We start from the raw sequence: 20,768 nt of genomic DNA, 5'->3' as shown, positions 1-20,768 counted from the left end.
TCCTCATGGATCTAGAGGGTGGGAGGGCGGTATGGCCTAGAAGGTCGCATGTGGTCATAACAAACCGTCGGGCTTGGTAACGGAACGTACCGGATCTGCATCCGCCGAAGGACCATCAACATCGATTACACTCCCCAAGACCTTCGGGGAGTGTCCTTATCGCTACAACAACACCAACAACAAATCGAAATGAACCTGATTGGAAAGTGTTCGGGCATGACACAAATCCACAGCTGTTCTGCGGTACTATATTTTCTGATAAGCTCACTATGGTATGGTAGTCACCTAGAACTTCCCTCCGATCTTGCTGATAGGTAAATGAGTGGATCTGCCGCTTAAGTTAAACGAAAAAATCTTAATTAATTAAAATTAGCCAACAAAGTAATGGTTCAAGTGGATGCAAGGTTTACAGGGAAAATTGTTCCTAAAGGCACCTTTTTATGCATATTATAGCTTCAATTTATACCTTCTCCAACCCAATTGACAACCTCACCTGCTCGTGGCAAATCCTCTTTCTTTAACAGCCTAGGCTCTGGCGACCCCAAGTTCCTCATGGATCTAGGTGGTGGGAGGGCGGTATGGCCTAGAAGATTTCATGTGATCACAACGGTGCTTGTTACCGGAACGTAAGGGATCTGCATTCGGCAAAGGATCATAAACATCGATAGCACTCCCTAAGGCATTCGGGGAGTGTACTTATCGCTACAACAACAACTACCACAGGAACTACCACTACTACTACTACTACTACAATAACAACAACAACAACAACAGCAATACAGTAAGGCTTTGAGTGTACCTAGTAAAAATATTTATAACATATTCTTATATCGTGCATTTACAGTAAAATCCTGCTAGCGATTACTAAAACGTTCTATTGTATTTAGTTTACATGAAACACTCCTTTGGTGGACCGGGCAGCGTAATGTTTTATAAGCGAGACTTAAGGTCGCCAACGCTGAAAGGTGTTCAAAAATACTATGGATCACAATTGCAGTTCGGTGAGACCCCGGGTCAGTTTTCGAATATCCTTTAATATTATTTGAACGACTCAACATTTTTGTTTTCCGTTTTCGGATTCGCGATCCTGGGAGCACAATGCGTCTTTTGACACGCTTTCCGATATTTTTGGGCGTGTATTAAGAGCGTCACGCTGTCGCATAGAATTACCAAGATTTCTTTAGATTGCATAGTTATCAAACATCAAGTAACGCAGTTTATAGTAGGAATTAATAGTAAACCATCAACCATGTAAATATGTGTAAAATGGCCATTTGTCCATGTACACATATATACTTACATACATAGTTCCACTTGTCCTCAAAGTTATGCAGTCCACATATTTTATGTAAACAAATTGACCAGATAAAATTTTAACGCAGATTTTATTAAAATTTATATTGCAATTAAGCATTTTTCATACGTGTGGAACTTTAGATTCGAGGCATAATTTCAGCTGGTGGACAGACACCTAGTAACATGGATACGGAACGATGAGCGCGAGCACGGCACGGCACACATACCATAGCAGCGATTGAACTTATTGTAATAGATTTTATAAGATTCGCTGATTTTCCTCAGGAAGACGTACCAGAGGAGACGGGAAAGACCAAATTCCACTGAATGCGAACGACTTGCAGAACAATCTTGAGAAATTCACTGAAATTCCACAACTTTAAAACGAAATTACGTATTCTCACCTTATAGCAGTTAACTTAACAAATGTGAACATATACAGTTGCACCACTATATTATGTTTTTTTAATATTTTTTGCCAATTCTAAACGCGCCTTATAACAAAATAATAACAAAGAAAAACTTGGACCACAAGGCAAGAATGATGAACAATAGACAAATGCAACGAGACGACGATCTACCATATCAATCTTGCTATCCACCATATCAATCTTGCTATCCACCATTTCAATCTTGCCCTTGCAGGGAAGTGTTTAATGCGGCTGAAATTGAAAAATTAGACGCTGTCCCTACAAGAATACTGACTATCATATGACTATCATCTGATTGTCAGCAATGTCAACCTAACGATCAGCGCCTCATACAAACTTTCTATCACAAACTTAAGGGGACTTGCGCAAATGTGATGTAAACAACAGTGTACGTGTGAGTTTTTGTCTCCTTCTTATACACCAACATCGCCTACTGATTAAGTATATAGCCGTACTGCTCACTCTTATTCCTTTTCCTGGATCAGTGCTGACACTCTAACTATCAAAAAGTGTCATAAATGATAGTTTACTGTATATATCAGGTTTTACTGTTATACTATCATAAATGACCATTATTATATTCCGCCAAAAATGAAACAATGCTTTTTGCTTTTTATTTACTTTATTTCATTACGTTTTTAATTTTGTACGTGATAAAAGCATACGCGTTTCTCATTTGTTTAAAATAAATAGTTTTATAAGAATTCGACTTCAGAATGTTCAATTTAAGTTCAGGAAATAACAAAACAACAGAAGAGCGCTTTCCTCATGCGGAAACACATTTAAAAATGAATCACCACTAACCACTATTAAGCTGGAGACATTGGTGCTTTATCGGTAACCGTATCGGTAACCTTTTAACAGCTGAGTCGACCAACCTTATGAGAATCAATATAATCGATTATTGGTGCCGCTAAAGTCGTAACCGTATCGTAGCCAACCAATTGGGTTTTGGTTTACCGTCGTAACGATAAACAGCTGATTACGTTAGGGATACAGATACAGCGATACGACATACGGCACCAATGACTCCAGCTTTACTTTTCGCGTATCAATTTTTTGAGTACGCCCCATACATTCCGACAGCTTTTGGTATTTTTTAATATTATTTTCGATGGAGCTTTGAAATGCTCTCTTTTTCATTTTTTAAGCTTATTTTTTATATGGTTTTCGTCGGTTGAAAATGGCGGAATTTAAAAAATAACAAAACAACCGTGATAATCATTTGATTGTCATATGACAGTCAGTATTGACAACATGATTAAATCGGATAAACTGTTCTCGCATACATAAAATTCCTTTGAGAATTTTATATCTGTCTCACATGCATAATGGTATCTGCTGTTATGTTCTTTTGTTCTGTACCAGGTGTCCGAAGCTTTCCCAGTTTGAGTCCTTTTTCATGATTATAAGCTGTCGTTGGGAACATGCGGACATGCGTGAGCGATCAAAGGAACATACATAAATTTGAGTATCAATGTTTACGTCATCGCAGGATCAGCATTGTCAATTACAAGTGTCAGTGTATTAGTAAAACTATCAGCGTTTCTTGTAGGGGTGCCAAATTGGCTAAAAGGTATTAGGGGGACTCATGAAAGCATATAAACTTATAAGGTGGAAAATTATATCCATTTACACACACTGTTATATAAACGCACCTAGTAATATTCTTGATAAACTTCATTGTTTATCAGCTGTATTATTGCCAAACAAAATTTTTATGATTGTTATACAAATTAAAAAATTCCAAGATTAAGTGAAAAATCACAACTAAAATGTCTTTACTTGCTGATGTTGGAGATTTCTGATGAAAATGCCTGCTGTAATGTCTGCAAGGTTGCATTCCTTTGAGTTTACCGCGTTTACACAATGAAATGTGCGCGTAAATTTATACAAATTGTGTATATGATTTTTCATACAAAATTTTACAGCTCGTTTACGTACTAGATAAATTTATACGTTTACACACTTTATAAGGCATTTATAAGGTTACATGAGTCCCTCTATTATTTATATGTCGATGGAAAATTTTGTCATTTATCGTAGTGAATACGAATGTCAGAATTTTCTCTATCCCCGCTCCTGAATCCTGAGGCTTCCAAGCCATTTTCCGATCCCAAAATCACGGGATTGGGTTTACACCCTTGCTCAGTTTATATTTTTCATTGAACTGGTTAGGGAATGTCAAAAGCAGCGTGCTAACCCAAACTGCCGTGGTGGTAAATTTCCAATTTAAAAATATTTAATAAAATTTATTAGTCGCCAAAATCACAAATTTTTAACTAGTAAAAATTGCTACAAGAGTCGATATTGCTCCGACATCATAGCATCAATATCGCCGCAGATTGCCACATATTTCCATCATTGCATACTACTCCTGATCCTACTTACTCCGAATGAAGTATCTTCAAAAAGCTAACAGGTTATTATTTTATAATTTACGGTTCACAGCATCGCAATTTAAGTGGCGGAACATGTTCTTCTGTGGTAGTGGGATTCGGGAGATACCCAAATAAAAGACCTAAATCGACTTTGCAATCAATATCTGAAAATTGATTGCCTCCCAAATAAATTTTTTTTTATAAATATCTGGATATTTCTACAAAAAATCTATTATATTTCTAATTTATAAACAATTTTCAAATAAATTGATCAATGCGAACGGGTGTGGTTGTTTTTATTGTAGCGATAAAGACAAGCCCCGAAGGTTTTTGGGGAGTGTTATCGATGTTGACGGCCTTTTGCCTGATATAGTTTCGTCACCTTGTACGGTTCTGCCATGCTTCAACTAGTAACGATTTCCGTCAAAAAATCAACTCATCTGCAAGCGCCATATGGAGAACTTTACAATTGCCGTCTTCCAGTCAGTTTTACAGCTCCGGCTCACGCTCAATTCTCACGGGAATGCTCTGGATCATTGAGAGACTTGAGAAGCAGATGTCGTGAAATTTTCGCACACGTGAAATGTGATAGGCAGATGTCGCCGCTGTTTTTCATTTAACTCATACGGCGAAAGGCTAAGCAGCGGCATCTATTTTTGAAAAAGTAACCCTTCAAAAAACGCGAGTACTCTATAAATAATGTAAGGAATACTCCTTTGGGAGTATAGGACTGCTCCAAATCTAATCTGTATTCATACAAAAAATGTGCTCTAATTAACATTGCGATGTCCTAGGAGAGGAGTAAGTGATCCCACTCTCGCTTTGTTTGTGAGTATTCCATAGAGTACATACGTGAGAGTACTTTCCAATCACAAAACGGATTTTTACTAATTTTTAATTTTTCTTGCTTTTTTACGTTCTAGGGGCGGAGGGGGGACTTTTTTTTTAAATATATATAATAATAACGTAAAAAAGCAAGAAAAATTAAAAATGAGTAAAAATCTGTTGTGTGATAAGAGACTACTATGTAGATTTGTATTATATACTTCAATACAGTAAATACAAAAAAAAGTTCCCCCTCCCATGGAACCGCGCATGTGGTGGTATACAACTTTTGATAAAGTACGCTATAGATGATATTTCACCGAACAAAATGTGACGAAAAAGAGGTGAATTGGACTTTGGTTAGGCCAAAATTTCCCAAAAACTAAACGCTATACCACAGCCGCAGTTCGTCTATTTTGAAGACATTTCTAAGGTTCCTCCAGAAGTTTTTTGGAAAACTACTTCTACTATCAAAAGAGCTGACTCTACATACGCTTTTTCTAATTTACGTGCATTCATTTCAGATCTAATGTGCTTGCCACACTCTTCAGCGAAAGTAGAACGAATTTTTTCTAAAATAAATTTAAACAAAAAAAAAATTCGAAACCGTCTGGAAACTGATACATTAAAAGGAATATTGCTAGCACAAGATTATTTAAAATTGAATAACTTTTCCTGTCATAATATTGAACCGCAAATAAATATGCTAAAAAAATTAACGCGAAAATGTATAACTAAGAAACTAAAATGATATAGGAAGTTGGATTCGAGCTCAAAGAGAAACAAGTAAGGAAGGTTAAGTTCGAATGTAACCGAACATTACATACTCAGTTGAGAGCTATGGTGACAACATAAGGGAAAATAACCATGTAGGAAAATTAACCGAGGGAAACCCTGGAATATGTTTGTATGACATGTGTATCCAATGAAAGGTATTAAAGAGTATTTTATGAGGGAGTGGGCCATACTTCTATAGGTGGACGCCATTTAGGGATATCGCCATAAAGGTGGATCAGGGTTGACTCTAGAATTTGTTTGTACGATATGAGTATCAAATTAAAGGTATTAATGAGGGTTTTAAAAGGGAGTGGTGGTAGTTGTATAGCTGGTCGCCTTTTCGAGATATCGCCATAAAGGTGGACCAGGAGTGACTCTAGAATACGTTTGTACAATATGGGTATCAAACGAAAGGTGTTAATGAGTATTTTAAAAGGGAGTGGGCCTTAGTTTTATAGGTGGACGCCTTTTCGAGGTATCGCAATAAAGGTGGACCAGGGGTGACTCTAGAATACGTTTGTACAATATGGGTATCAAACGAAAGGTGTTAATGAGTATTTTAAACGGGAGTGGGCCTTAGTTCTATAGGTGGACGCCTTTTCGAGGTATCGCAATAAAGGTGGACCAGGGGTGACTCTAGACTTTGTTTGTACGATACGGGTATCAAATGAAAGGTGTTAATGAGTATTTTAAAAGGGAGTGGGCCTTAGTTCTATAGGTGGACGCGTTTCGAAATATCGTCATAAAGGTGGACCAGGGGTGACTCTAGAATGTGTTTGTACGATATGGGAATCAAATTAAAGGTATTAATGAGGGTTTTAAAAGGGAGTGGTGGTAGTTGTATAGGTGGTGGCCTTTTCGAGATATCGCCTTAAAGGTGGACCAGGGGTGACTCTAGAATACGTTTGTACAATATGGGTGTCAAACGAAAGGTGTTAATGAGTATTTTAAAAGGGCGTGGGGCTTAGTTCTATAGGTGGACGCCTTTTCGAGATATCGCCATAAAGGTGAACCAGGGGTGACTCTAGAATGTGTTTGTACGATATTGGTATCAAATTAAAGGTATTAATGAGAGTTTTAAAAGGGAGTGGTAGTAGTTGTATATGTGAAGGCGTTTTCCAGATATCGACCAAAATGTGGACCAGGGTGACCTAGAACATCATCTGTTGGATACCGCTAATTTATTTATATATGTAATACCTGCCAAGATTTCAAGGGTTTTTTATTCCGCCCTGCAGAACTTTTTCATTTTCTTCTACTTAATATGGTAGGTGTCACAACCATTTTACAAAGTTTTTTCTAAAGTTATATTTCGCGTCAATAAACCAATCCAATTACCATGTTTCATCCCTTTTTTAGTATTTGGTATAGAATTATGGAATTTTTTCATTTTTCGTAATTTTTGATATCGAAAAAGTGGGCGTGGTCATAGTCGGATTTCGTTCATTTTTTATACCAAGATAAAGTGCGTTCAGATAAGTCGGTGAACTAAGTTCAGTAAAGATATGTCGATTTTTGCTCTAGTTATCGTGTTAACGGCCATGCGGAAGGGCAGACGGACGACTGTGTATAAAAACTGGGCGTGGCTTCAACCGATTTCGCCCATTTTCACAGAAAACAGTTAACGTCATAAAATCTATGTGTCCCTACCAAATTTCAAAAGGATTGGTAAATTTTTGTTCGACTTATGGCTTTAAAAGTATTCTAGACAAATTAAATGAGAAAGGGCGGAGCCACGCCCATTTTGAAATTTTCTTTCATTTTTGTATTTTGTTGCACCATATCATTACTGGAGTTGAATGTTGACATAATTTACTTATATACTGTGAAGATATTAAATTTTTTGTAAACATTTTACTTTAAAAAACATCTTTTTTTAAGTGGGCGTGGTCCTTCTCCGATTTTGCTAATTTTTATTAAGCGTACATACAGTAATAGGAGTAACGCTCCTGCCAGATTTCATTATGATATCTTCAACGACTACCAAATTGCAACTTGCAAAGTTTTAAATTACCTTCTTTTAAAAGTGGGCGGTGCCACGCCCATTGCCCAAAATTTTACTAATTTTCTATTCTGCGTCATAAGTTCAACTCACCCACCAAATTTCATCGCTTTATCTGTCTTTGGTAATGAATTCTTGCACTTTTTCGGTTTTTCGAAATTTTCGATATCGAAAAAGTGGGCGTGGTTATAGTCCGATATCGTTCATTTTAAATAGCGATCTGAGATGAGTGCTCAGGAACCTACATACCAAATTTCATCAATTTCATTAATTACTCAAGTTATCGTGTTAACGGACGGACGGACGGACGGACATGGCTCAATCAAATTTTTTTTCGATCCTGATGATTTTGATATATGGAAGTCTATATCTATCTCGATTCCTTTATACCTGTACAACCAACCTTTATCCAATCAAACTTAATATACTCTGTGAGCTCTGCTCAACTGAGTATAAAAATAATAATAATTGCTAAAATGACTGAAAACAAGTACCTTTTGTATGTAATACAAAATTTATCTTTTAAGACGTTATTGGTATTTATAAAATAAAACGAAATGAATTGAAAACGATTTTATATGTTGTATATGGCAACAAAAAATAACAATCAAGACAATTTTCATAAAAGCGCTTTAAAAGTTAATATTGTTTAATGAAATCCGGCGATCTCATTTTGGTTTCCGGCGAATACAATCGTACGTCCCCTGGTAATAACCCAACTTCGTCCTAACTCAACTTTGGTTGTTGCCATAGATATGACGATTTTTTGGGCGGCGTCTGACGACTTGGAAAAAAAATATATGGCAACGCTGCTTGGAATCCAAGACAAAATAAAGTCCCTACAAGAATACTGACTATCATATGACTATCATCTGATTGTCAGCAATGTCAACCTAACGATCAGCGCCTCATACAAACTTTCTATCACAAACTTAAGGGGACTTGGGCAAATGTGATGTAAACAACTGTGTACGTGTGAGTTTTTGTCTCTTTCTTATACACCAGCATGGCCTACTGATTAAGTATATAGCCGTACTGCTCACTCTCATTCATTTTCCTGGATCAGTGCTGACACTCTAACTATCAAAAAGTGTCATAAATGATAGTTTACTGTATATATCAGGTTTGACTGTTATACTATCATAAATGACCATTATTATATTCCGCCAAAAATGAAACAATGCTTTTTGCTTTTTATTTACTTTAATTCATTACGTTTTTAATTTTGTACGTGATAAAAGCATACGTGTTTCTTATTTGTTTAAAATAAATAGTTTTATAAGAATTCGAGTTCAGTATGTTCAATTTAAATTAAGAAAATAACAAAACAACAGAAGAGCGCTTTCCTCATGCGGAAACACATTTAAAAATGAATCACCACTAACCACTATTATTTTTCGCGTATAAATTTTTTGAGTGCGCCCCACACATTCCGACAGCTTTTGGTATTTTTTAATATTATTTTCGATTTTTTTTTCTTTTAGCATGGAGCTTTGAAATGCTCTCTTTTCCATTTTTTAAACTTATTTTTTATATGGTTTTCGTCGGTTGAAAATGCCGGAATTTAAAAAATAACAAAACAACAGTGATAATCATTTGATTGTCATATGACAGTCAGTAGTGACAACATGATTAAATCGGATAAACTGTTCTCGCATATATAAAATTTCGTTGAGAATTATGTATCTGTCTCACATGTATAATGGTATCTGCAGTATGTTCTTTTGTTCTGTACCAGGTGTCCGAAGCTTTCCCAGATTGAGTCCTTTTTCATGATTATAGGCTGTCGTTGGGTACATGCGGACATGCGTGAGCGAACAAAGGAACATACATAATTTTGAGTATCAATGTTTAAGTCATCGCAGGATCAGCATTGTCAATTGCAAGTGTGAGTGTATTAGTAAAACTATCAGCGTTTCTTGTAGGGTATGTACCCATAATCATGAAAAAGGACTCAAACTGGGAAAGCTTCGGACACCTGGTACAGAACAAAAGAACATACAGCAGATACCATTATGCATGTGAGACAGATACATAATTCTCAACGGAATTTTATGTATGCGAGAACAGTTTATCCGATTTAATCATGTTGTCACTACTGACTGTCATATGACAATCAAATGATTATCACGGTTGTTTTGTTATTTTTTAAATTCCGCCATTTTCAACCGACGAAAATCATATAAAAAAAAGTTTAAAAAATGAAAAAGAGGGCATTTCAAAGCTCCATAATAAAAGAAAAAAAATCGAAAATAATATTAAAAAATACCAAAAGCTGTCGGAATGTATGGGGCGCACTCAAAAAATTGATACGCGAAAAATAATAGTGGTTAGTGGTGATTCATTTTTAAATGTGTTTCCGCATGAGGAAAGCGCTCTTCTGTTGGTTTTTTATTTTCTGAATTTAAATTGAACATTCTGAACTCGAATTCTTATAAAACTATTTATTTTAAACAAATAAGAAACACGTATGCTTTTATCACGTACAAAATTAAAAACGTAATGAAATAAAGTAAATAAAAAGCAAAAAGCATTGTTTCATTTATGGCGGAATATAACAATGGTCATTTATGATAGTATAACAGTCAAACATGATATCTACAGTAAACTATAATTTATGACAGTTTTTGATAGTTAGAGTATCAGCACTGATCCAGGAAAAGGAATGAGAGTGAGCAGTACGGCTATATACTTAATCAGTAGGCCATTTTGGTGTATAAGGAGACAAAAACTCACACGTACACAGTTGTTTACATCACATTTGCGCAAGTCCCCTTAAGTTTGTGATAGAAAGTTTGTATGAGGCGCTGATCGTTAGGGTGACATTGCTGACAATCAGATGATAGTCATATGATAGTCAGTATTCTTGTAGGGTAGTGGCATATATGCTTTATAGCCTTGAGCTGCCCCCAGAAGTATGTGTTGGCACTACTGACAACAGCTGATTTTAATATTCCTGTTTATCATTGTGAATAATGACTAAGTGTGATATCGTCTGCATAAACGTCAAAATTCCAAAGTGATTGGAACACCTGATTCGTATTTGATTATCGCTGTCTCATTCTGTATCTCTTTCTATCACCCGATGAAGATAGGCGCCGGCTTATTGAACAGCCTGTCAAAACGCTGAAAAGTAGGCATATTGAACAGCCTGTCAGGCAGTTGACAGATAAGATAACACACTTTCTCATCACTCACAATGCTGTTTATTTACGCCATTTTTCGAGTGCCATATATAAATCTAGTCGTTTATAAACTAAAACTTCTTAACTAAAAAAACAAAAAGTCTACAAATATGGGAAAGGTTATGTCAATGATAGGACGCAAGATAAATCGTTTCAATGTAGAAAATAGGGCACATCGCATACTGGACCGTGACAAGCCAATGCCGGCGCCGAAATACGAATCAAATATACAGGACATGCAAAGGGCACTTGAATGTAAATACTGAAACATAAATATACTCTTTCATATCGATCACTAAAACTTATTATTTGCGGCATACTTATAGTCGATCCGCAGCTGGTTGATAAGCTGAACAAGAAAGATCAACAACTAGACGATCGACTGAAGAATGTTTATGTAACTTCAGAGGATAGTTTTGTGGGTTACATAAAAATTGTATTTCAAGGAAAATTAAAATATCTTTTGCAATTTAATAGATTGATTATGCTGCACAGCGACGTTTGGACCCAAATAAACCGTTACCGTTAAGCCGAAAAACTCCAGAGGATTTTGAGTATGGCTACAGAGAACCGAGAAGAGTTTTACCAGGTCGATGTACGCTACGCCAAGCCATGCAATTCATCATTGATCATCAAAGTGATCCAAATGTATGGACCAAGCAAAAAATAGCAGCAGAATATAAGCTCAAGGAAGATGTTGTTGGTGAGTAGTTATTTAACAAATGCCATTGGTTTTACTTATTTTAAGACCATTATTTCTTTCCTTTTATTTTTTTAGATAATATTCTCCATTACTTCAAAAGTTTTCAAGTATTCATCCCAGATAGTCGTCTAAAAGACCGTATACTTCAACAATCTAGTAAAAAATCCATTGAAAACAAAAAAGAAAATGAGTAAATCCGACAAACCTTGATTTAGTGTAATCAATGGCGTTTATTTACTGTTGATGCGCGATAAAACATTGCGTGGCGCTTATTGTTAAGTAGGGAATATTGCTGGATGATGTGTATTCAGAAAAGTCCAATGAAATATTTAAAAAAATGCGAATATATGAAGAATTGCTATTATTTCACTGTAGTTAAACTACAATGTTAGGTGGGCAATTATATAAATTTAACGATTTATCCTCAGAAACTGAAATAACTTTATCATTTGCTAAACTATATTTTACACCCCATGCTTGATCGCTATGTTCGGAGAATGTGTGCATACATTTACGTTCCGCAAAATCCCAAATTTTTACAGTTGTGTCACTAGATGAAGATGCAAAATGTTTGCCATCCTCTGAAAAAGAAACGCAAAGCACCCATGAAGCGTGACCGGATAATGTACCAGCGACATCTGAATGAGTGCTAAACACACAAAAAGTATGTGTTATTACAACATCAAAAGTAGATACTAGGAATATGTTACATACACATCATACAGCTTCATGTGCCCATCATCGGATGCAGTTAATAACATTTGCGAATTCGGCGAGAAACACAAACTTCGTACCGACATTGCGTGACCTTCGAGTGTTTGTGCCACCTTTCCAGCTGCTACATCGAATATAGTGATAATGCCATCAATAGCACCACTAGCTATATACTTGCCATCCGGACTCTGTAATATTATAATTACCGTAGTGTTGTAAGAAGGAATTTATTTTAGTTGTTACTTACATAAGCAATGCTGAGTGTGAACTTTCCATTTTGTGGATCTAACACCTGTTCTACCTTTCCAGTTTCCACGCTGTACATAGAAATTTTACCATCATTTGATCCGGAAATAACAAATTTGTTGCAGGGAGAAAATGCCACCGTCCATAAATCGACTGGTCCAAATGAGAGCAGATGCTTTTGCTCTCCGCTTTGTGAATCCCAGAAACAGAGACTGGAATCTAAGGAACTGCTAGCGATTGCTTTTAAACGAATGATTATATGGGTTAAAATAATTATATTTATTACTCAAACATTAATTACTTTTGCCATCAGGACTCACAGCTACAGAAACGACACCTAAGGAATGTCCTTTCAAAACGTGTTCTAGTTTTAGCTCATCATCGTCACGTATATGCCATACTTTAACTAAATCATCCAAGCCACCGGTCACTATAAAATCCTTTGGCTCTGGCTTCTTTTTTGCTTCCCCAAACATTGAGTCCCGGCTAGCATCTGGATCTTTTTCATCTTCTGTTGCATTATTAGCAAGCTCCTCTGGCTGTATTCGCCCCCACGAACATGACCAGATCTAAATAGCATATTTAATTAGTTCATGTTTCCAATTAAACATAAAATTAGGTTACCCCATCGTCATGAGCGCCTTCTTCTTTGTGTAATAATGAGAACTGTAATTAAAAATAGTTTAATAATTTGACTTTATTATTATAATATAAACTTGCCATTATTTCTATTAAATAAATAAATAATAAAAAGTATGAGTATGTGCAAATGCAACACGCCGGGCAAGTGCCAAATATAAACAAAGTGACAAACTGTCAAAAGTTTGAGTTGGGTCGTTTCGTTCTGAACTTGTTCAATTGACCGGGTCTCTCAACTGAACAAGTGAACTAGATCTTCGATTTCGGTTCTTTTAGTTCGTTTTATCTAATGTTATTCTTTTCTCTCTTCTCGTTCGCGAACATTGTAAATTCGTACATACATACGCAGAAATTCACAGTGAGCACGAATGTCGATGATGCCACTTACACTAAAGATATGTGTGGTCATCTTTGTGTGTGGCACTGCTACAACAATATATGTATGGACTATTTATGAAAAACATGCTTTGTAAGAAACTAATTATTACATTTATTAAACTTGAAAAGTTCATATTTACAATTTGTGTCTATACTCTTTCAATTTCCTGGATCTTCCGAAATTTGTAACTTTTTTTGAAGTTAATTAATCATATATATATTAACTTATTTATTCATTACTCATTTAAATATACCTACACAAAGCATTGCTGCATACACACACCCATCTATACTTCTTGGGTTTTTTCGCGGGTGCAAGCAGCAGTGATCATATTTGCATGAAAAAAAAAGAACAGATGAACAAAAAGAACAACTTGTTCGTTCATCAGAAAAAGAACGAAAGATTCGAATCTCTGAAATGAACGAAAAAGCACAACTCTATCAAAAATCAATGGCTACCCTGCAAAAATTTTTGGATTACGTATTCCATTTTCTTCATGTTGGACTACTCTAACAATGCTTCTTTGCATTGCGTTTGCGGGCCACCATCAGCCGATCATTGCTCGTTTTTTAACGACCGTGATCACGACTCGATGACGATCGAACAGAGTTGCCAAAAGTAAAATATTGCATACAAATAACTGATAATAAAATTTTACTTTGGCTACTCTGATAAAATGCAACCGCGCACTGGTTTTATGTATACATACTATAGTATAGAGAAATATTAGTTTCTTTATTCACGCAAATGCTAAATAACATAAGAATATTCGTAGTAAAAAATATAAAAGTTGTATTGCCCCTCTTCATTTACTTTCATTTTAAATTAAATTCACTCCGATAATTCTTTCCGACACAATTCCTCTTTAGTACTTTGGCATATGATCATCTGTGGGTGCTCCATGGAGTACTACAGCGAAAGTACTTTGGAAAGTACTCTCACGTATGTACTCTATGGAATACTCACAAACAAAGCAAGAGTGGGATCACCTACTCCTCTCCTAGGACATCGCAATGTTAATTGGAGCACATTTTTTGTATGAATACAGATTAGTTTTGGAATACTCCTATACTCCCAAAGGAGTATTTATTACATTATTTATGGAGTACTCGCGTTTTTTGAAGGGTAGTGCAAACACAAATTTAATAGAATGTGGATAAAAGGACCGCTCCATTGAGTTATCGAACTCTGGCTCACGATCAAATCTCATTGGAACGATCTGGATCAACTTTGAGAACTGGCAGCACCAATATAAAACATCTGTTTTGTTGAAAATAAAAAGAAACGTACACAAAAATGGAAGATACTGATGGAATTATTAACATTAAAATAGTTTCGCACGTAAGCAAACTATTTTCCTTACATTTTCTTCAAGTTGTTTACTCTTTCCGTGTTTTAGCTTTTAAATATGGCGAAATCTTTTATGTATACACATTTGTTATCTATTTCAGTGCTACCATGGCTCAACCATATGGTTGGCTCATCTCATCAGCTGCTTTTATTTTTTTCATTTATTTATTGGCAAACTCAAGATGAAAGCCACACATTGACATTTTTTGACTACACAAAAAAGCTGCTAAGTTTTATGTCTTCATTCCACTCCATTCGTCACCAACACGCTGATTTTGACAATCTGAACAAAGGTATGTTGTTGCTGTAGAGATGAGCCAACCATATAGTTGAACCATGAGTGCTACGAACTCAAAAGTGGATAACTGTTAGCATTGTGAATGATGACTAAGTGTATTATCTTATCTGTCATCTGCGTGACAGGCTCTTCAATGTGGCTACTTTTCAGCGTTTTGACAGGCTGTTCAATATGGCGGCGCCTATCTTCAGCGGGTGATAGAAAGTGATACAGAATGAGACAGCGATAGTAATTTACAAATCAGGTGATCCAATCACTTTGGAATTTTGACGTTTATGCAGAAGATATCACACTTAGTCATCATTCACAATGGCTGTTAGCTGTCAAAAAATCTACTACAGAAAACGAAACGAACAGAACTGCTATACCGATCAGAAATTGAACCAGATAAATATCAGGAGCACAACGTTGTTGTTGCATTTGTATGTTAAATTTCTATCCGCATCTGGTTCACGCATCAATGGAACGTAACTAAATAATGCGGGCTCTGCATTTGTACTAGTTTGGGAAGAACCATGGCGGAACCATACAAGGTGGCAGCATGGTGACATATCTACAAACATAAATAAAAGTTACATGTACTTTGTCTTTGTAAAAGCCAAATTAAACTTCCTTAACCCTAACGCCATAGTCGTAACCATACCCATATCCATAACCATTTCAATGTGATCGATTAATTGTGCCTTAACCTAAAAATCGTGAAAAGTTCATAAAAATGATGAAAACGCAAAAAATTACAAACATATTCCACAAAAAATAAGTATCTTAGACATAACGTATCCAAAACAATGAAGAAAATCTTAAAAAAGTTATTAAATTCACCAACTCAAATATTTTTAGGTTATGGATATGGCGAGAAACCAAAAACCAATTGATTGGCTATGGCGTTAGCGTTATGGTATGGCACCATTAATCGATTACATTCCTTTCCATAAGGTAGGTTCGATCAGCTGATTTATCTGGTTATGGCTTGTTAGGGACTGCTGCTACGGTCTACGGTTACGGTCCACTTGGGAGCGTGTTCGCGCGAGCACACCTAGTGATGGGGTGAAAGTTGCGATAAAAAGTATCGAAAAACAAGGAAAAAAAAACAGACCGGCCAACAGACAGGAAGGTTGGTAAATTGCTTGAGCAAAATTTTTGGCGGCCCTGCAATTATATATAAGGGATCATATAACACTTAGGGACACAACTTCAACAGCAAAGGCGTCAAGCTCAGTTAATATGATGTATATTGGAACGATTTTCCGTCATCCCTTGTCAAATTTGGTTTTGAGACACTGATGATGGCACAACGCCGAAACCGGTTTGTCTCAAAACCAAATTTGAGAAGGGATGACGGAAAATCGTTCCAATATACATCATTTATCCACCCTGTCGGAAAATCAACCAAACAAGATAACTCAGTTAATATACTGTTTCAGTAACTTTATTGCTCACTTCAACTGCGCCTCCCCAACGATACTCAACTAATCACAAAACACCCTCGCCGGCTGTGCGCGTAAACAGGTAAATGCCCAGAAACTAGGAAGGAGTCGATAGCGCAAAGTACCGAAACCGTTCATTCCGACAAACCTCGCTTCTACGCGTCTAATTTTGGGTGGTAATAAACCTTACACAGGTTGTGTTGTGTTGTCCCAAGATCCAGTTGAAGTAGGTCCTCTACGTTTACGAAGAACACTACCACCTGCGGAAAAGCGTCCGACACCACCTCCGCCTCCATGGCCAGCAGCACGCTGCCGCGTAATACAACTAACGTCGAAATGGCCAAGTCATCCGATTCGTAAAGGCCAGCACGAAGCCTTATCGCCACCCGGGTCATTCGGTTACCTCGGACCAAAGCGCCAACCACCACCTACGGCGCCTACTATTACCACGGGCATCACCATCGGTAGTACCTCCCCCAACCCCTTCATTAGCGCCAGCCACGGGCGCAACAACCACCAGACGCACCGCCACCACCAGTTGCAGCGCACGTAGCGGGGCCGCGACCATAGGCCTGCGGCCACTAATGTTAACACCAACAGCAGGCAGTACTACCGACAACAATACTAGCCGCAACCTTATCAGCTACGACCATACCGGCTGCAACAATACTAGCCGCAACATTATCACCTACGACCATACCGGCTACAACAATACTAGCCGCAACCTTATCAGCTACGACCATACCGGCTACAACAATACTAGCCGCAACCTTATCAGCCACGACCATTCAGGCTACAACGATACCAGCGTAACAATACCAGCTACAACAACAACCGCAGGGCAGCGAACCTAGGCCTGCGGCCATCCCAATTGCGACTACGAATATCAGCGGTTAAAGCAGTGAGTTCGTTCCAATACTGAACTAAATATACGTATTTGTAGTCTCAACCTTGTTCTTTATTTTTTTTTTTTTTTTTTGACTCTGGAACAACATATATTGTTAATATACAGACATATTCAAATTCAAGGCTATCACCCTAGTATATAATCTTAACACGTAATACATATATACATGCATATACCTAAGTTAAAGAGAGCATCCACTTGTAGTAAAGTTTACTTATTATATCATGCAAAAAAAAAAAAAGTAGACGTAACGTAAAGTTAAGTAGATAGGTTTAATTAACTTAGAAGCAAGAAAAAAAAAAAAAAAAAACAATACCAGCACTGACTGATAAATGCAAAATAGTTTACGTTTTACCTGAACATGTAAAACGATTTCATTAATTTTACTATAATTTTAAAGGTTCACATTTTGCCTGAACAGGTAAACCGATGTCGTTAGTCTTACTATAAATTTAAAAGTTCACGTTTTACCTGAACATGTAAAACGTAGTCGTTAATTTTACCATAAATTTAAAAGTTCACGTTTTACCTGAACATGTAAACGATTTCGTTAATTTTTCTATGAATTTAGAGTACACGTTTTACCTGAACATGTAAAACGATTCCGTTAATTTTCCTATAAATTTAAAAGTTATGTTTTACTTGAATATGTGAAACAATTTCTTCGAGGAGTATGATTTACCCCAAATTTAATCTTAATTACGTTTATAACAAATTTTCTTAGTACATATTACGTATAAGTGTAATTATACTATGCGTTATACCGAATTGATATTTTGTTAAAACTCAAAAATAAGCCCTACTACAACAACATATTAATTTTGTAAGGGGGCCCCAATTATCGGAATTTGTATTCAAACTGTATAGCCCTAGAATAGGTTTGTGAATGAAACGAAAACGGGCATTTAACCAAATTTTTACTTTGCATGTAATATATCTACTATTCATAAGCACATTTATTTACAATTTTTTTTTCACACCAAGCGCCTATAACCCTTGTCAAGAAAAAAGGGGGTGACATAAATATAGGTATAGATTTAAATATTTCTTTTATAGCATACATACGTTAGTAAAAATGAAATTTGAATAAACTTGTAAATAATATGGGAATGCTGGCGTCGACATTTATTTAGAAGGCACGTAGGGTTAATAGGTAACGGGCCACCGAAATTTTAGGTGCGTCGGTGGCCATGGATTTTGAGGGTGGGATATGCACCGGGGGTCGCAACAACATCCACGGCGCCCCAAGTTATATTCGGCCCTTTTTGTTTATACCCTTTTGTATTTATTTTCAGTATTTTTTTTTTGATTTTCAGAGTAAGTAACCGGCCATGTCCGATTCGGTAAATTTTTTTTGCGTTAGATTTTTTTGAGTTTTTTTTGAATTTGAATTTTTTTGAATGTTAACGGTCTGTCCATGACATCCGGTTCGGCCGGATGTTGCTTTATTTTGAATTGTAAGCGTTTTGAGTCGTCTCTGCGCTTTTTGACAGTTGAGTTTTGATAGGCATGATAGGAATTTTTTTCTGTTTATGGCGCAGGAACAGTAAGGTTGGCAAGGACCCGCTCCAGCCTACAATGACTAGCCACTGTGCACCAACGCATCATGCCGACCGCCTTCCTTACTGCTTCCACTGTAAATGCGATTCCATAACAGATGGCGCCCAACGTGGTTCCTGAGGCGCCGGGTGCGAGGGTCACTCCTGGTCAAACTGTGAAGTTGACCATCCCACCAGTGCGGGGTGAGCACCCGCAGGAGCAGCCACCTGCGTTGCGGTGGGATGGTTGGACGGATCAGGGTGTCCGGAATGATCTTCTTCTCCGGTAGCTGAGGGATCCACGAGACTGAACGTCGTGTCCTCCGGATTTTTGTATTCACCCGGTGAGGCAGTGCTGCACGCACTTTATTTTTTTTGTAAGGGGTTTTTTTTTTGTAACCGGAAGTTGTCCGTTAGTCGGCATTGGAAAATGAATGTCCGCTAATTGGGTTTATTTTTTTTATTTAAATTTTCTATTTCAGTCCCCATGCCGAATTAGTGTTGTCTAGGGTGAATGTGGGTGAGTGAGTTGTAGGACCCCAGCTCATCCCACGTCGCAGGTGGCAACTTAGAGCGCCACCTGGATTGTGACGGGTTGGGCTGGGATTCCCAGTGGCACCCCTTCCTGTCCCACCAGACTGGGGGTGCGGTTTCGAAACCGCTCCACCCATTGCGGCGGAGGCAGGAGGGGTGTCCATAGAGAATGGACGGGAGGCCCCAACACCCCCAACCAGTCCCAGGGGCAAGCCCCTGGAGACTGCCCCTGCGTTGCGGCTGGGCGTGTTGAGACCTACCCGTGTGTGTCTGGAACCGACCCTGGTGGCCTCAACCAGTCTCGGAGGGGGGCCTTAAGACCCCCTCTCACTGCGGTTGGGAGCACTAGGGCGAAGTATGAATGTATTTGTGTTTATTTTTTTTCTGTAGCCTACTGCCTTTTGGGAATGGGATGTCAGCATTCCCATGGGTTACTTAAGACATATTTAACTAATCATTTTTTTTGCAGCTTTTGACCTCTTTTATCCGATACGACTATCGATCAGAGGTTTCATCAATTATACTCGCACAATTTTTTTTATATATATAATTTTTTTTTATCCCTAATCGCCTTACGTGGCAAAAGTTTTTTTTTGCTTGACCAATTTTTTTCCCTTGAACATGTCGCGCGACCAGTCATTCGGGCAACCGGACCGGAACATTCCGTTCGGGAGTGCGGGGAATTCCCGGAGAAACCAGCAACGGGGTAATAAAAATAGAGGGCCTTCTCTCAGGCCAGGCGTCCCTTGGTGGTGCACACCCCAGTAGGGGGACAATACGGAGATCCCGCGTTAATAAACATGGGCTCGGACCTGAATGACCCTCGCGAGAAACTGGGCCGACCGGGAAGCACCAGTCACGTGAACGCGCACGATATCTCGGGGCTAATGACCAATGTGTCGACCTATGCACCCGAAGGAGCTGGTGCTTTACCACCAAATCAGTAGATGGGAAATTTTGGAGACGCTACAAGTGATCGGGCGAATACCCTAGGAATGCAAGACGAAGCCACTCGTGGAGGCTCGTGGGTGGACGTGCTACACCAGCTGTTCCAGGCTTCGCAGGAGGAAATGCGGAGAGAGATGGGTCAATTAGAACCAATATGGACCAGCTCAACGCCGCTCTCGAATCCGCGC

The 20,768-nt window shown here is 37.7% G+C and overlaps 3 protein-coding genes across 5 annotated transcripts in view; 1 reads left to right on the top strand and 2 right to left on the bottom strand.

Moving 5' to 3' along the window:
* The window catches only part of wts (serine/threonine-protein kinase warts), an 86,069-nt gene extending 84,233 nt beyond the window's left edge, over nucleotides 1-1,836 (bottom strand). For both annotated transcript variants that reach the window (XM_067761253.1, XM_067761252.1), the window contains exon 1: nucleotides 1,701-1,836. The gene's annotated coding sequence lies outside the window, so the exon portion shown is untranslated. The remainder of the gene's footprint in view (nucleotides 1-1,700) is intronic.
* Nucleotides 1,837-10,846: 9,010 nt separating this feature from the next.
* On the top strand, nucleotides 10,847-11,964 carry LOC137237527 (protein NDUFAF4 homolog). Its single transcript, XM_067761251.1, has 4 exons — nucleotides 10,847-11,152; nucleotides 11,224-11,315; nucleotides 11,375-11,600; nucleotides 11,676-11,964. The coding sequence occupies exons 1-4, from the start codon at nucleotides 11,008-11,010 to the stop codon at nucleotides 11,792-11,794; spliced, it is 582 nt and encodes a 193-aa protein (XP_067617352.1). The 5' UTR covers nucleotides 10,847-11,007; the 3' UTR covers nucleotides 11,795-11,964.
* On the bottom strand, nucleotides 10,880-14,050 carry LOC137237526 (superkiller complex protein 8). Of its 2 annotated transcripts, none has more exons than XM_067761248.1 (6): nucleotides 13,836-14,050; nucleotides 13,185-13,226; nucleotides 12,862-13,129; nucleotides 12,562-12,800; nucleotides 12,315-12,502; nucleotides 10,880-12,249 (listed from the first exon to the last, which is right to left on the bottom strand). In XM_067761248.1, the coding sequence occupies exons 1-6, from the start codon at nucleotides 13,842-13,844 to the stop codon at nucleotides 11,976-11,978; spliced, it is 1,020 nt and encodes a 339-aa protein (XP_067617349.1). In that variant the 5' UTR covers nucleotides 13,845-14,050; the 3' UTR covers nucleotides 10,880-11,975. The 2 variants fall into 2 exon arrangements, with proteins under 2 accessions (XP_067617349.1, XP_067617351.1); XM_067761250.1 differs by lacking the exon at nucleotides 13,836-14,050 and adding an exon at nucleotides 13,281-13,442.
* Nucleotides 14,051-20,768: the final 6,718 nt, after the last annotated feature.

This window comes from Eurosta solidaginis, chromosome 1 (genome assembly GCF_040869045.1).
Source record: "Eurosta solidaginis isolate ZX-2024a chromosome 1, ASM4086904v1, whole genome shotgun sequence".
Lineage (NCBI taxonomy): Eukaryota > Metazoa > Arthropoda > Insecta > Diptera > Tephritidae > Eurosta > Eurosta solidaginis.
This window is presented reverse-complemented; position numbering and strand designations above follow the sequence as displayed.